This window comes from Dipodomys spectabilis, unplaced genomic scaffold (genome assembly GCF_019054845.1).
Source record: "Dipodomys spectabilis isolate Male_0828 unplaced genomic scaffold, ASM1905484v1 ptg000021l, whole genome shotgun sequence".
Taxonomy (NCBI): domain Eukaryota; kingdom Metazoa; phylum Chordata; class Mammalia; order Rodentia; family Heteromyidae; genus Dipodomys; species Dipodomys spectabilis.
In genome coordinates this window covers 2,877,996-2,891,332 of record NW_024870698.1, presented here as the reverse complement: position 1 = coordinate 2,891,332, position 13,337 = coordinate 2,877,996, and the positions used below count along the sequence as shown (strand labels likewise).

At 39.1% G+C, this 13,337-nt stretch overlaps 1 protein-coding gene across 3 annotated transcripts; it reads left to right on the top strand.

Moving 5' to 3' along the window:
• The first annotated feature begins 97 nt into the window (after positions 1 to 97).
• On the top strand, positions 98 to 8,583 carry Dcaf16 (DDB1 and CUL4 associated factor 16). 3 transcript variants are annotated; one of them, XM_042674773.1, is made up of 3 exons: positions 98 to 212; positions 6,632 to 6,740; positions 7,050 to 8,583. In XM_042674773.1, exon 3 carries the CDS (start codon positions 7,640 to 7,642, stop codon positions 8,288 to 8,290), a length of 651 nt encoding a protein of 216 aa, XP_042530707.1. In that variant the 5' UTR covers positions 98 to 212; positions 6,632 to 6,740; positions 7,050 to 7,639; the 3' UTR covers positions 8,291 to 8,583. The 3 variants fall into 3 exon arrangements, with proteins under 3 accessions (XP_042530707.1, XP_042530709.1, XP_042530708.1); XM_042674775.1 differs by having other exon boundaries at positions 7,035 to 8,583; XM_042674774.1 differs by lacking the exon at positions 98 to 212 and adding an exon at positions 1,162 to 1,184.
• The last annotated feature ends 4,754 nt before the right edge of the window (positions 8,584 to 13,337 follow it).

The window sequence follows — 13,337 nt, the reverse complement described above, 5'->3', positions numbered from 1 at the left end:
ACCCCGCGCGTGCGCTTACAGGCGCGTTCGCCAGGTTTCCGGGTAGTTTCTGAGAGGGGCGGGGTGAGCGTCGACCTCGCCGGAAGTCGCGTCGTCAGGGAGACGGAGCGGAGCAGCCGCGCGACCTTCGGGATCCGACGGAGCTGGGGCCGCCCCGTGGGGCCTGCCGTGCGCCGGGGCGTGAGGCGGGGCGGCTGAAAAGATCCTCCACGGTGAGAACCGGGAGTCCGCCGCGGGCGTCAGTCTCCGCTCCGGCTGGAGGGGCGTGCGGGGAGGCCGGGCGGCGCGAGGGCCCCGGCGGAGGAGCGGGACTTCGCGGCCCCCGGGCAAGCCTCGGGCCTGGGCTGGGGGACCGACCCGCCCGGGCTCCGCCGCGGGCCCGCCAGGCCCGACGACGCCACCGCGCCCAGGAGAGCGCGGAGCAGGCTCCGGGCCTCGGGTCGCGGTGAAGATACGCGAGAGCCGGACCCGCGTCTTCCATCCGGGAACCCAAGCCTTCAGCCTTGGGGTGGGGGGGGGGGCGGGAGGGATCTCAAAAGAAGAATCCCCCCTCTCGGGTAGGGCCAAAGTATGACACCTCCAAGGAGACGGCACTGTCGGGTAGCTCTGGAGAGCTGTCCCTTTGAAAGAGAAAGACGTTTACATCCGTTAAAAGAGAGGAAGAGTAACTGGAGTCCCTCTGCTCACTGGGAGACTTCCTGACCAGACCACCTTTCTGTACCCCTCCCGGGCCTCCCCACCAGTCCAGAAGTGGAAGCCCCATCCGAACTCCTCCTCCTCCTTCCTCGGATCTCCGTAGGGTAAATAGAAGCTGCCATCTTCTGACCCTTCAGTTTCGCGTCTGTATAGGGGCTGTTGAGCACTTTTTTGTAACCCAACCAGAGAACCAAGGCAAATAGGTGGAAGGCAGCTATTTTTCCCCCAACACTGCCACCCCCACTTCCCAGTGGGTATGGAACTTAAGCTGTCTACACCTTACACTACTTTAAATTTTACCGCCCCTATTTTTCTTAACTTTTAAACATTGAATTAAATTTTTTTTTCACCGCCCAATTTTTTTTTTTTTTTGTCAGTCATGGGACTTGAACTCTGGGCCTGGGTACTGTCCCACAGCTCTTCAGCTGAAGACAAGCTCGCTAACACTTGAGACACAGCACCACTGTTTTTCTGGTGGCTTATTGGAGGTAAGAGTCTCACAGGCTTTCCTGCCCGGGCTGGCTTTGAACCAGAATGCTCAGATCTCTGCCTCCTGAGTAGCTAGGATTACAGGCCTGAGCCACCAGCGCCCGGCTCACCCAAATTTTTTATGTTAACACCATAAGCATTTATGAATAATCAGAAATGCAACTGGCTTTTTTCAGTCACATTGGTCTTCAACTTTATTCATATTAGCACCAAAGGCAGACAGTGGTTCTAAGCACTTCATTTAGTCTTTACAGTACCTGCAAAGAAACTTCAAACTGAAGCACAGGCAGGATGAATACTATTCTGTTACATGAATGCCATACATTCTCATATTTTGACTTCCTGAAACTTTGTAGGCCTACAAATGCTAGTTAAAATGATGAATGCAGAAGAATTTGAGTTGCCTGTAATTTTGAAATTACCAAGATACCTAATTTCAGAAAAGACAAAGGTATTCCAAGTTAATCAGCCAGAGCTAAAATACAGAGGCCTTCAAATACAAAGAATATACTGGTAACATTTGTAATCTCACTATAGCTAAAACGGTTAAAATGCCTGGTAAAATGGTAGAAAAACAGAAAGGGCAATAATTTTTTTAATCGAATATATCCAAAATCATTTTTAATTGCCTATGTGAATTGTTAATGAGATAATCTACATTCTTTTTTGTCATGAAGTCTTTGCTATTATTTCACACTAACAACGCTCCCAAGTGTTGAGGGCATCCAACACTAATGATGGAAACATTCTGTACTTTGAGAGCCACTGTAAATACCATTTCTTTTTAAGGTGAAGTCAACTGAAAACTGAAAATGAGAACAAATGAGTATTTGTTGTCGCTTTTTTTATTTCATGGGCTTTAGTTGCTCCACTTACCTGTTGAGTGCTTACCACCGCTGTTGCTTTTCTAGTAGTTTCTGCTAGTTCTTCTTTACAGTATTTTATTTTTTTAATTGTTTATTTTTGTAGTACAGACTCAGAATTAGCTTCACAGCACTGACTTGTGATCCCAACCTTTTCAGTACTATTGGATTATCTCCTACTTACAGGACTGCATTCATTCCCTTTTGTCAGTTACTCAAGGATAAGGAATCTGGCCACCAGAGGTCAGTCTTAACTATGTTTTGATTCATTTTTTTTTAACGATGAATGGCATAATTAATGTTTTTTTGAACATTATAATCTGAAAAAACTTTACAATGCTGTACTAAACACAAGCATAGTTTTGTTGTTGAAAAATTTACACATTTGTTTGATTTTTCTCTTTGCTTTTCCTCCCCTGCTCCATCCCCCCAGTGTACTGAGAATTGAACTCAGAGTCTTACAGTTAATGAACATCCTTCTTTTGTCTTTTCTTTTTGAAGGTTAGTCTCCACCACTTTTCTGGGGCAGGCCTCAAATTACCAATCCTCCTATCATTGAGTCCTCAGTACCTGGGATTCTAGGTTAGCATTTTACATAGCTCTCAACTTGGCTTTTAGTGTTGTGGGAAGGAAGAACAAAAATTTCCAACTATGAGAATAAATTTTTCCCCATACTTGATAAGCTCAGTCTAGAAAATAACAAAACTAATAAGACTATTATAAGACTATTAAGTTCTAAAATTTCAAATCAGTCATTCTTGACAGGCAAATTTTGCAAGGAATTACGTAAGATAAAGGGTTAATTTAGTTTTGATCTAGAAAAATACGTACATGAGATACAAAGAAATAGTTATGGGCTCACTATGATGTGTCTAAAATTTATGCCTTCAAATAGGCTTTTTCTGTCTTAGTGCTGATTGTTAAGAGTATGTCTTATGCTTCAAATGTCACTATAACTGAAGTAGTTAATTAGTAATCTTGCAAATGTAATGTGAGATTAAAGCAATGTATAAGATGACAATACACTTAAAAGCCAGTTCCTCCTGTCTCAATAAAATAGGGACATGTGGTATTTGGCAGATTAGGAAACATTGCAAGTAAGCTAAGCTTAAAAGTACTTACATTCGGGGCTGGGAAGGTGGCTCAGTGGTAGAGCGCTTGCCTTGCTATGCCTGAGGCCCTGGGTTCGATTCCTCAGCACCACATAAGCAAAAAGAAAAAAGCCGGAGGTGGCACTGTGGCTCAAGTGGTAGAGTGCTAGCCTTGAGCTGAAGAGCTGAAGGACAGCGCTCAGGCCCAGAGTTCAGGCCCCACGACCGGACCCAAAAAAAAAAAAAGTACTTACGTTCATGTTTCTTAAGGTTATATGCAATTTCTTTTTTTTTATTGTAACAGCATCAACTTAGTTGATCCTACTACTTTGGGACGCTTGGGGGCGGATTGAACCTACGGCCTGGGCAGCTTTTGTGTACAAGGCTAGTCCTCTACCACTTTGAGTCATAGCACCATTTCTGGCCTTTTAGTAGTTAATTAAAGATGAGAATCTCATGGACTTTCCTACCTGGCTTTGTACTGTGATCCCTAGATCTTAGCCTCCTTAGTAGTTAGGATTAAAGACCTTAGCTGCCAAGGCCCAGCTCGTTTTGGTCCTACTTTTAAAAATCATTTTCTTTTGTTAACTATACTACAAATCACCAAAGTATAATTTGGGAATTATTCTAGATCCCTGGAATAAAGCAGAGCATGCCTAAGTTGTGATTTACTACAGATCTTAGTAATTCATTAATTCTTTCAAATACATTTACTGATCTCATAATTTGTATCAGACACTATTGGGAACTGAAGTGTATAAAAAAGAAGAAAAAAGAGAATTCATTAGAAGAGAAATACTAACCAGAAGCCATACCGTGTGACCATGCTAACACACCAATTTTCTTAAAATATAGGTATTCACTAACTTCAATTTTGGAAACTACCCTTTTAGGATGGCATTAATAAGATGTTAATATTATTTCTTGCTATTTTATTTTCATTTAGAACTATGCCCTTAAAGTCCATCCATGTTGCTATTTATACTTCTAATGTGCTTTCTATGTTCTTTACCTGACCTCATTGCCAATGATAGAAACCTAGAGTTTTTTTAACTCCTTATCATGGGTGAAGCTGAAGAATATATCCTAGTATACTTGTCATAGGAGAATTTCTTTTTTGTATGTCCAGAAAAAAAAATTACTGTGAAAATGTAACTATTTGACTGCTAGATTGCTTTTCAGAGTTATACTCCGGTATGCAATCCTACCAGCAGTGCCAGTTTCTAAAGAAAACTCACCAACATTTGCCATTTTCTTTTTTTTTTCTAATTTTTACTAAACTGGTAGCATAATGTGATCTTATGGTTAATATCTCTGGATATTCTCTTTAAAATATTTTTGTCTGTATGTCTAAATCTCATGCCCCACTGGGCTTCATTGCTCACAGCTAGAGCTCTACCACTTGAACCATGCCTCCAGCCTGGCTTTTTACTAGTCAACCAGAGATGGATTCCTATGGACTTTCCTGCCTAGGCTGGCTTTAAACTTTGATCATTTAAGTCTCAGCTTTCTGAGTAACTAGAATTATAGATGTGACGGTACTTTCTTTCTTTTGGTCATACTCGGGTTTAAACCCAGGGCCTCACATTTGATTTGCTTGTTTGCTGGGCTGATACCTTACCATCTGAGCCACACCTCCTTCCCTTATCCATTTTCTTATTAAAATTGTCTTTTTTGTTGAGTTAGGAATCAAACCAAGGAGCTATCTACTGCTAATCAATACATTCCTTAGCTGCATCCCCAGCACATAAAATTCTTTTTGTTTAAAAAGATTGGTTTGTAGTTAACTTTGTCTTTAATGTTTTTAGTTCAGTCTGAAAAGTTTTGCTTTTGATGTGATTAAATTGTTTATTGACTCTCTGATGTATGCTTTTAAAAAAAAAAATTCCAAAGTCTTTCTCTGGCCTCAAACATAGAGATGTTCTACTGATTAATACTTGACTAACCGTATAATTTTAGCATCCCTCTTTAGGTCTGTAAGTTTTATTCCTGACATTATATAGGTGTAGGGTTTCACTTTGCTTCATTATGAGTCAGCTGCATCTATCTATCTATCTATCTCTACCTATCTATCTATACACTAAATTCATCCACTCTTTTATATATATATATATATATATATATACACACTAAATTCCCCATTGATTTATGTGCCGGCCTTACATTGTTTTCCCAAGTTATATATGTCTCTGTTTCTGAGATTTGTTCTGTTCAGTGGGATGATTTGTTTATTTTTGTATTCCACCCTTATTTTTATTTTTGACTTTCATAACAGCTTGAAGGACATTAGATATCCTAATGCATGCTGATCTGTTTAACTGTTGGTTTGGCTATATGTATAAATCTTACTCATTCCATATAAATGCTAAAGTTCACTTATGGAGTAAACTTTAAATTTAGAACTACATTTGTAAATTTAGACAAAGTTGATATCTGAATAATACTTGTTTGTTCCATCCAAGAGTATATAGATGTTGCCTATTATTGATATATACCTATATCCTTAAAGATGTGTGTGGGGTTTTTTTTTTAGTATTCCTGGTATGGAAATTAAGAGTGGAAATTAATTATTTAGTCCTTTCACTTCCAGTTCTTACACCTGTCATGTATAATACTGTCTAGGATTTTCAGTGCCAAGTCGAGCCAGTGTTAATCGTCATGATCATGGTCACCTTACCTATTTTTATTTATTTTTAATTTTTTGATTCAAATGTAATGTTTATTACATGCTTATTACTGTGCCCATTATTAAAATAACTAAAGAAAAATCAATTTTAAAAATACTCAACTGTCAGTCCAGGCAATATTGACGTTTCAGCTTAACTGGTTCATGGTAGAGCATAAATATGTGGGCATCTGAAGCAACGCCTTACAGACCCAGGTTCTCCTCCAGTGTCTTCTCTTGGAGTTGTACCTGATTTCTGTTACCAGTTTTCATCCGAATCCACTGGGGAATGGGGCGATTTTGCTTTTGTTTCTTGGCCAGAAACCGCTTGATTCTGAAAGTCTTGTGAGAAGCCATGATGAGAAGCTCAGGAAGGCACAGTAACCATGATGGTGAACAAAAGCTGAAGAGCTTAGCTACTTTTAAAGGGAATATATTTAATCTTACTTGCTTTTAATTTAGGTAGATTAACTTTACCAAGTTAAGAAAGACCTTCTTTTTTCTAGTTTTAAAGGCTAATTTTTGAAACATGTGGGTCACTAAGGGATTACGAAGTTTTATATTCAGCTGATAAAGTTGAATTTTTCTTTCATTTTAGAAATGTATAAATTTTCCAAATTTGAGTTGCTGGTATAAACTCCAATTGATTGTAACATTTTCTTTGCTATATTCTGAATTCTTGTGATACTCATATTTTTTGCAAGTAAAATGAAGTGAACCTGCATTTATGTCATTTGTCTCTAGTTTTAAATATTTGTTATTTTCTTAAAAAGAACTGATCTTTTTTTTTTTTAAGTTGGGTTTTGTTTTTGTTTTTCCTTTAACAGCTTCTTCATATAATTACCACGGCTGAAATCCCAGCAAGAGTCCCAACAGCTAGCAGCTCTCCTACCAGGACAGCTACCCTAAAACAGTTATCAACAAACACATATAAAGGTAAAAATAATGTTTGGAGTTTGGGGCACAAAGGTTCAGCTTTTCAGAAGTTACTTTCAGGTGCCAACTACATCCTTAAAAACTGACTTAGTAATGTCCCAATGAGTTAAAATAGACACAGATTCCCAATTTTCTGTTGGGAGTGGTCTTAGAATCTAAGAATCCTAAGCCTATGTAAGATAGAGGGAAAAATCTGTAAGGTTTTTTGCTCAGCATACATATTCTTGGGAGCCTTGAGGTTAGATGAGCAATATAATTACCTAATGTTTTTTGCATTTAATACTATATCTCTAGTTTTCTCATTCACAGATTAAAGGCTATCTTTCCAGATAGTCCATCTACTGAATCACTGGTTTCCAAGAACATTAGCATCTCCTGTGGGAACATGAGATTCTTGCACACCAGATGTTCTTGACAACTCATCTGGTCATACCCTCTGTATGAAAGCTCTTTCACCAGTCGGCAACCAAGGTGACTACTGAGCTTCTTTTCATACCCAGTAGATACAGAATCACTGCCAGAGTGCACACATGTGTTCACAATACCAGAACTGAGACTCCACTAAGAGAATCAGCTTGCCTAACTGAGGACCCCCCTCCTCTTGGGTAACCAGGTTTGAAGGAGATACTCTGACCTGTGCCACTGGTAAGTGACTACTACTATTACACACTGAACTGGTCCTGAAGGCTAAGATGTCTTCTTCATAAGTGAAGAATAAAGAACATAATCTTGAAGAACTGTGCAAGTGGTGTGGGAGAGGCACACTGTGTATACAATGGACTGAGAAATAGACAAACTTGGTGAAAAGGTTTTTCTTCTCATATTCTTATTAGCCAGTGTTAGTCAATAATCTATTTTGCTTGTTGTTATTTTCTGTTTCCTTACTCTGTGTAATTCTAATGGGTCCCAGAATTCCCTCTCCTGATCGCTTATCAGAATCAGAAAGTGAGGAGGAAGATAACATTAGCTACCTAGATGAGAGTTCTGGAGAAGAGTGGGATTCCTCTGAAGAAGAAGACCCTATGGTGCCCAACCTAACACCTCTTGAGAGTCTTGCCTGGCAGGTTAAGTGCCTTTTGAAGTATTCTACAACTTGGAAGCCTTTAAATCCTAATTCCTGGCTATATCATGCAAAACTCTTGGATCCAAGCACCCCAGTCCATATACTTCGAGAGATAGGTCTGAGACTTTCTCATTGTTCCCACTGTGTCCCCAGACTGGAACCAATTCCTGAATGGCCCCCTCTGGCCTCTTGTGGAGTCCCACCTTTCCAGAAGCCCCTAACCAGTCCCAGTCGGCTCTCGAGAGATCATGCCACCCTAAATGGAGCATTGCAATTTGCCACCAAACAGTTAAGTCGAACATTGAGTAGAGCTACTCCCATCCCTGAATACTTAAAACAGATTCCTAATTCTTGTGTTTCTGGTTGTTGCTGTGGCTGGCTAACTAAAACAGTTAAGGAAACAACTCGCACTGAGCCCATCAACACCACTTACTCTTACACTGACTTCCAAAAGGCGGTTAACAAACTCCTGACTGCATCATTGTAAAGATCAGTATTTGCTCCAGCATCTGATTAAGAAAGGAGTACAGTTGAGAAACTCATACCTACTCAATAAAACTGTGCCATACCTTGACAAGCTAAAGTGCTACTAAGTATTGAATCACTCCAGAGTCCTGTAGTTCCGCTAAAGAAAATGTTTATTATGTATATGTCGTCTAACAAACCCTGTGGATAAAATGACAAGAATTAGTCGAAAAGATTATATTTTGCCAGGCACCAGTGGCTCATGCTTGTAATCTCATAACTACTCAGTAGGCTGAGATCTGAGGCTTACAGGTAAAAGCTAGCCAGGGCAGGAAGTCATGAGAGTCTTAACTCCAATTAACCACACAAAAAGCCAGACCAAAGCTGTGGTTCAAATGATAAAACACCAGCTGTGAGCAAAAACACTGGACAGTGCTCAGTCCTTTGAGTTCAAGCCTCAGTATAAGCAACCTAAATAGATATTATATTTTAAAGGTTAGTTACACATTCTTCATATCCTATAGTTACCCTGCCCCAATTTATTCTGTCTGTTTGAATCTACTTTAACTAGGTACCAGATTATAAATGGGAAGAAAAAAGTAGGTCAGCAGTGCTTTTGTTATACAAGCATCAGAACAGCCTTGGAAAGGTAGAACTCAACCATTGCCTAGAAGTTGGTTATTCACAATAAAATTTTACTTACACAGTCTTCTCATTTATTTCTAGGGATGTAGTTGAAGTAAATTGAATAATTGCACAAAGGAAAATGGAATTTAGATGTGTCTCCCAGCTTATATAGATATACCTGTATGTTACACCCTTTAGGGTTCCTGTTTTTTGTGAGGAGTGAAATTTCAAACCCAGGACATACCCTACTCCAAATATATTCCCTATCATTGTCTTCACCATCTTGTCTTTGGCCTAATTTGCCCTTAAGATCAAGAGACTTCTGTTATATAGAAAATGTGTTTCTTGAATCATAACATCCAACCTTTTTTAGGGAGCAAATAGAGTACATTCCAAAACAATGAAGATCAAGACAGAACTTAAGTTTTCAGAATTAACTGCTAAAGGATTAAAATACCTGTATGTCATTTTTTGGAGCAGAAGTCTATGCACTTTCCACATCACTACAAACATTTCAGGTACCCTTCTAATTTCATAAAACCTTTCTATATATCTGAAGTTTTAGTAGCAGCATTGTTTTTCTAAGTAGAATAGATAGTTTTTCTTTGGATGAACAAGGAAGAGTATATGCCCTTGTAAAAGTCTTGCTATGTTCAAGTGGATCAAATGTAAAAATTAACATACATAAAATGAAATGCATGAGACTATTAAATCTTTGCATACTGTGCAATAGAGAGAAAAATCTATGGGTGAGAGGAATCAGATTATTAAAAGTATATCACAGATTATTAAAAGTATTATCACAAGTGAGTGCTGGTGGCTCATGCCTGTAATCTTAGCTGCTCAGAGGCTAAGGTCTGAAGATCATGTTTGAAGCCAGACCAGGCAGGAAGGATCTTCAGTTAAGCACTAAAAGGCAGAAGTGGAACTATGGCTCAAGTGGTAGAGCATTATCCTTGAACAAAAACAGCTCAAGAGATCGTGCCCAGGCCCTGATTCAAACCCCAGGACCGGTGTAAAAAAAAAAAAATAGAATACGTGTTCTGTATTTTATTTTTGCTTATTTTTCATAATGATTCTTGAAAGGTAGAATCCTAAAATTACAAAATTACAAATTTTGTAAATGTACAGCAAATTTAAAGGGAGCAAAGAATTTATATAACGAGTATTTCTGCTGAGCCTTAGTTGTCCTGTTATAAGGAAAAAGGAGGATATTGTAGTAGTTAGAATAAAAAGGTATTAGTAAAAATTACTTATTTGAAACCTTATACTGTTAATGTAACAGAATGAATGTATCATAAATGTCCTATGCAGATAATGTGTGAATTAGTTTTAAAAATGTTACAAGAACCTGTTTTTTTTTCCTAAGGGGAGGAGGTGGAAGGACATATGAAAGAGGCCAGAAAATTAAAATATGTTGATGTTTATGTATCCATTTTGTCTGTGTGTATATAAAAGAGCCTTGCTCATGAATACATTTTTGCTATTGACTCTGAAAGGAAGCCTTTCCCCAGCTTGGCAGCTGAATAAACCAGTAGCTTTATATATGTTGAACAGAGTATGCTCATTTGTCCTCAACAAATCAAATAGATCTTCTTCACTAAAGGCAAAGTCAACATTCACTAAGTACTGAATACAGCTCGTATATATACATCTGTATTTGTACAATGTCTGTGAATCATACTGTCATCTTTAGAAAAGAAACACACTTAAAGGACAAAGTATGTCATATTTAGTGACAACCCAAATTTAAACCTATTGAAATAATCCAAGGTTGCATGAAAAGATGAGCCCCTGATAAGCCTTAAACCTTGTTTGCCAGAGACTTGGGTTTAGGGGTGATGTTGCCATTTTCACATTCTTCCTATCTAGGCCTCTGATTAAAAAGTCACCATAATTAGGATAAAGGAAAAAGAATTTAATGGGAGAGAGCAGGGGAAAGAGTGATATTGTCCAAAAAGAAATGTACTCTTTACCTGACTTAAATAACTGTAACCCATCTGTACACTGCCTTTATAATTGTAAGAAAAAAAATATAAAGAAATAAAAAGAATTTATTCCCTATTTCTAAGAAATAGAGTCCAGAGGAATAAAGAGGATTTCTAGGCCAGTAATTTAAAGGTGGTTTTCTCAATGTCTACAGGTGGTTTTCTTAATGCAGATAGCCGTTTTGTTGAAGCAGTCCAGATATCTTGAGCCTAGAAGAAGGCCATGATCATACTTTTTTTGGTCCATTGTGGAACCTGAACTCTGGGCCTGGGCACTGGCCCTCAGCTCTTCAGCTCAAGGCTAGTGCTCTACCACTTGAGCCACAGCTCCACTTTCAGCTTTTTCTGCTTATGTGGTACTGAGGAATCCATCCCAGGGCCTCATGCATGCAAGGCAAGCACTCTAGCACTGAGTCACCTTCCCAGCCCCATAATCATGACTTTTAATTCCATCTGCTTCATAAGGAGAGAAAAGAAAAGAGGTACATGGCCAGTGTGGAACAGATAAAGTAGGTCTTCTCCAGGGCATTTTTTACTAGAGCTCCTATCACACCCACCTAAAGAACTTTCTATATGATGAAAACAGTATTGAAATGTTAGAATAGGTTATTAGAGCAAATAAGGTCCCTAGACACTTAGGCCTTGGTAGGCATAAGTTGTCTTACATGTTCTAATAACATGACTTTCTACTTTTGGCTTCAGTTACAGTACATTCCCAGCCCTGGGGATAAAAAAAAATTATATGGAGTACTACACAGAAGAAATAAAATTTAAATATAATGGATCCATATGCATTAGCCCAGTCTGAGGCAAGAAGATGGTGAGTTTGAGGCCATCATAGGCTACACAGGCCCTATCATATGGAGGGCACACTCCAAGTAAGGCCTTCAAAGGATAGCTCAAGAAATAGGTAAAACTTGCTAGTAATTTGTACGTAGCTTAAGTTATCTCTGCTAATTTCACAAGTAGCACACAAAGGCCAGTCTAGAAGTGGAGAATATGCAGAAAAGTATAGAAAGTAGATAGAACTCTCAGACCTTATGACCTAAAAGCAAATTAACACATACTGACATATTTGTCTACCAGTGGGCAGTGTCTACTAAAGGAAAAGAGGCTACACAGGCTGGCACCAGTACTAGGCAGATCTTGCACATTATTTATATGTGGGGTTTAAACTGCGTTCCTTCTACTACTCATGCCATGCCCCTAGGCCTTTTTTATTTAGTTAGTTTTCAGTGAGGATCTCACACTTTATCTGAGACATGGCCCAGACTCAGACTGTGATCGCTTTGCCTTTGCCTCCATGTACCTGGGATTATGGACATGAAACACCATGCCCAGTGTTTTGAGATGGCCTCACCAACTGTTTTTGTCCAGACTGGCTTTAGGCTATGATCCTCCTTTCTTCACCTCCCAAGTCACTGGGATTACAGATGTAAACTATCACACCTAGCAGTCTGATAATTTAGAACACAATGTGGTATGATACAGTAGTATTCAATCTACTGAGTTCTTCCTTTCAGTTGATTGCAACAGTGAGACTATATACTCATACACCCACTTGAAAGTGTAAGACCAAGAAAAGGAACAGGACAAGGACACAACGCTGACTTGACACTTGCAAGCTATGACCTCCTGTGAACTTGGGAGAACTGACCAGCTCTTCTCAATGAGATGTAGGAAAATGAATACCAGGATGAAAACAGGACTAAGATTATTGCTTCTAGTCAGTCAGTGCTGAAGCAGTAAAAATGTTAGCAACAGCTTAAGATTGGCTCATGAACAACAGAAATTGGCTCAAATTAGGACTCAAATCAACTTATTTGGGAAGATTTAGTTGATTGTATCATATAAGAAAATTCCTAGGATCGTTTGAGGGGAGTCTATGTGTAGCCAGTAATCTTCTAGAAGGTAGAGTAGGGAACCTGAATAAAGAATAAAACTGAGTTTTGGTATACAGAAAATGGTGTAGTAACAGATTAGACTGCAACAGGAACCAGCAGTTATTAAAGAAACTGGTAGTATCTTTTTTGTGGAGGGATTATTATGTTTGAGTTCACTGCTAATCCCATGCCTAATAGTGTCTTTCTGTGGATCTCTGCTCTTGGACATGGTAATCTAACATAGGAATTGATGTTCTGAAATGCATTAATTTGGCAGTGGTCTAAGAGGATCAACTTCCTTTCAGGGTCCACATATATGGCCATATTGCATCAAGAAGGACCCTAATCCAGATGTCAGTGTCTCATGCTATAATTCTAACTATTCAGAAGGCAGAGATCAGGAAGATGATGATTCAAGTCCAGCCCAATCAGCAAGAAGTTCATAAAGTTCCATCTCACCATAAAAAGCTGGTAGCACACACTTGTTAATCCCAGTTATACAGCATGAGTTGTATACAAGAGGTCCAGACCTGCCTGGGGAAAAAGTGAGATCCTATCTCAAAAATAACCA

Excerpts from the sequence above, each read along its gene's own strand:
- Dcaf16 (XM_042674773.1), top strand. The coding sequence starts at position 7,640 with ATGGGTCCCAGAATTCCCTCTCCTGATCGCTTATCAGAATCAGAAAGT.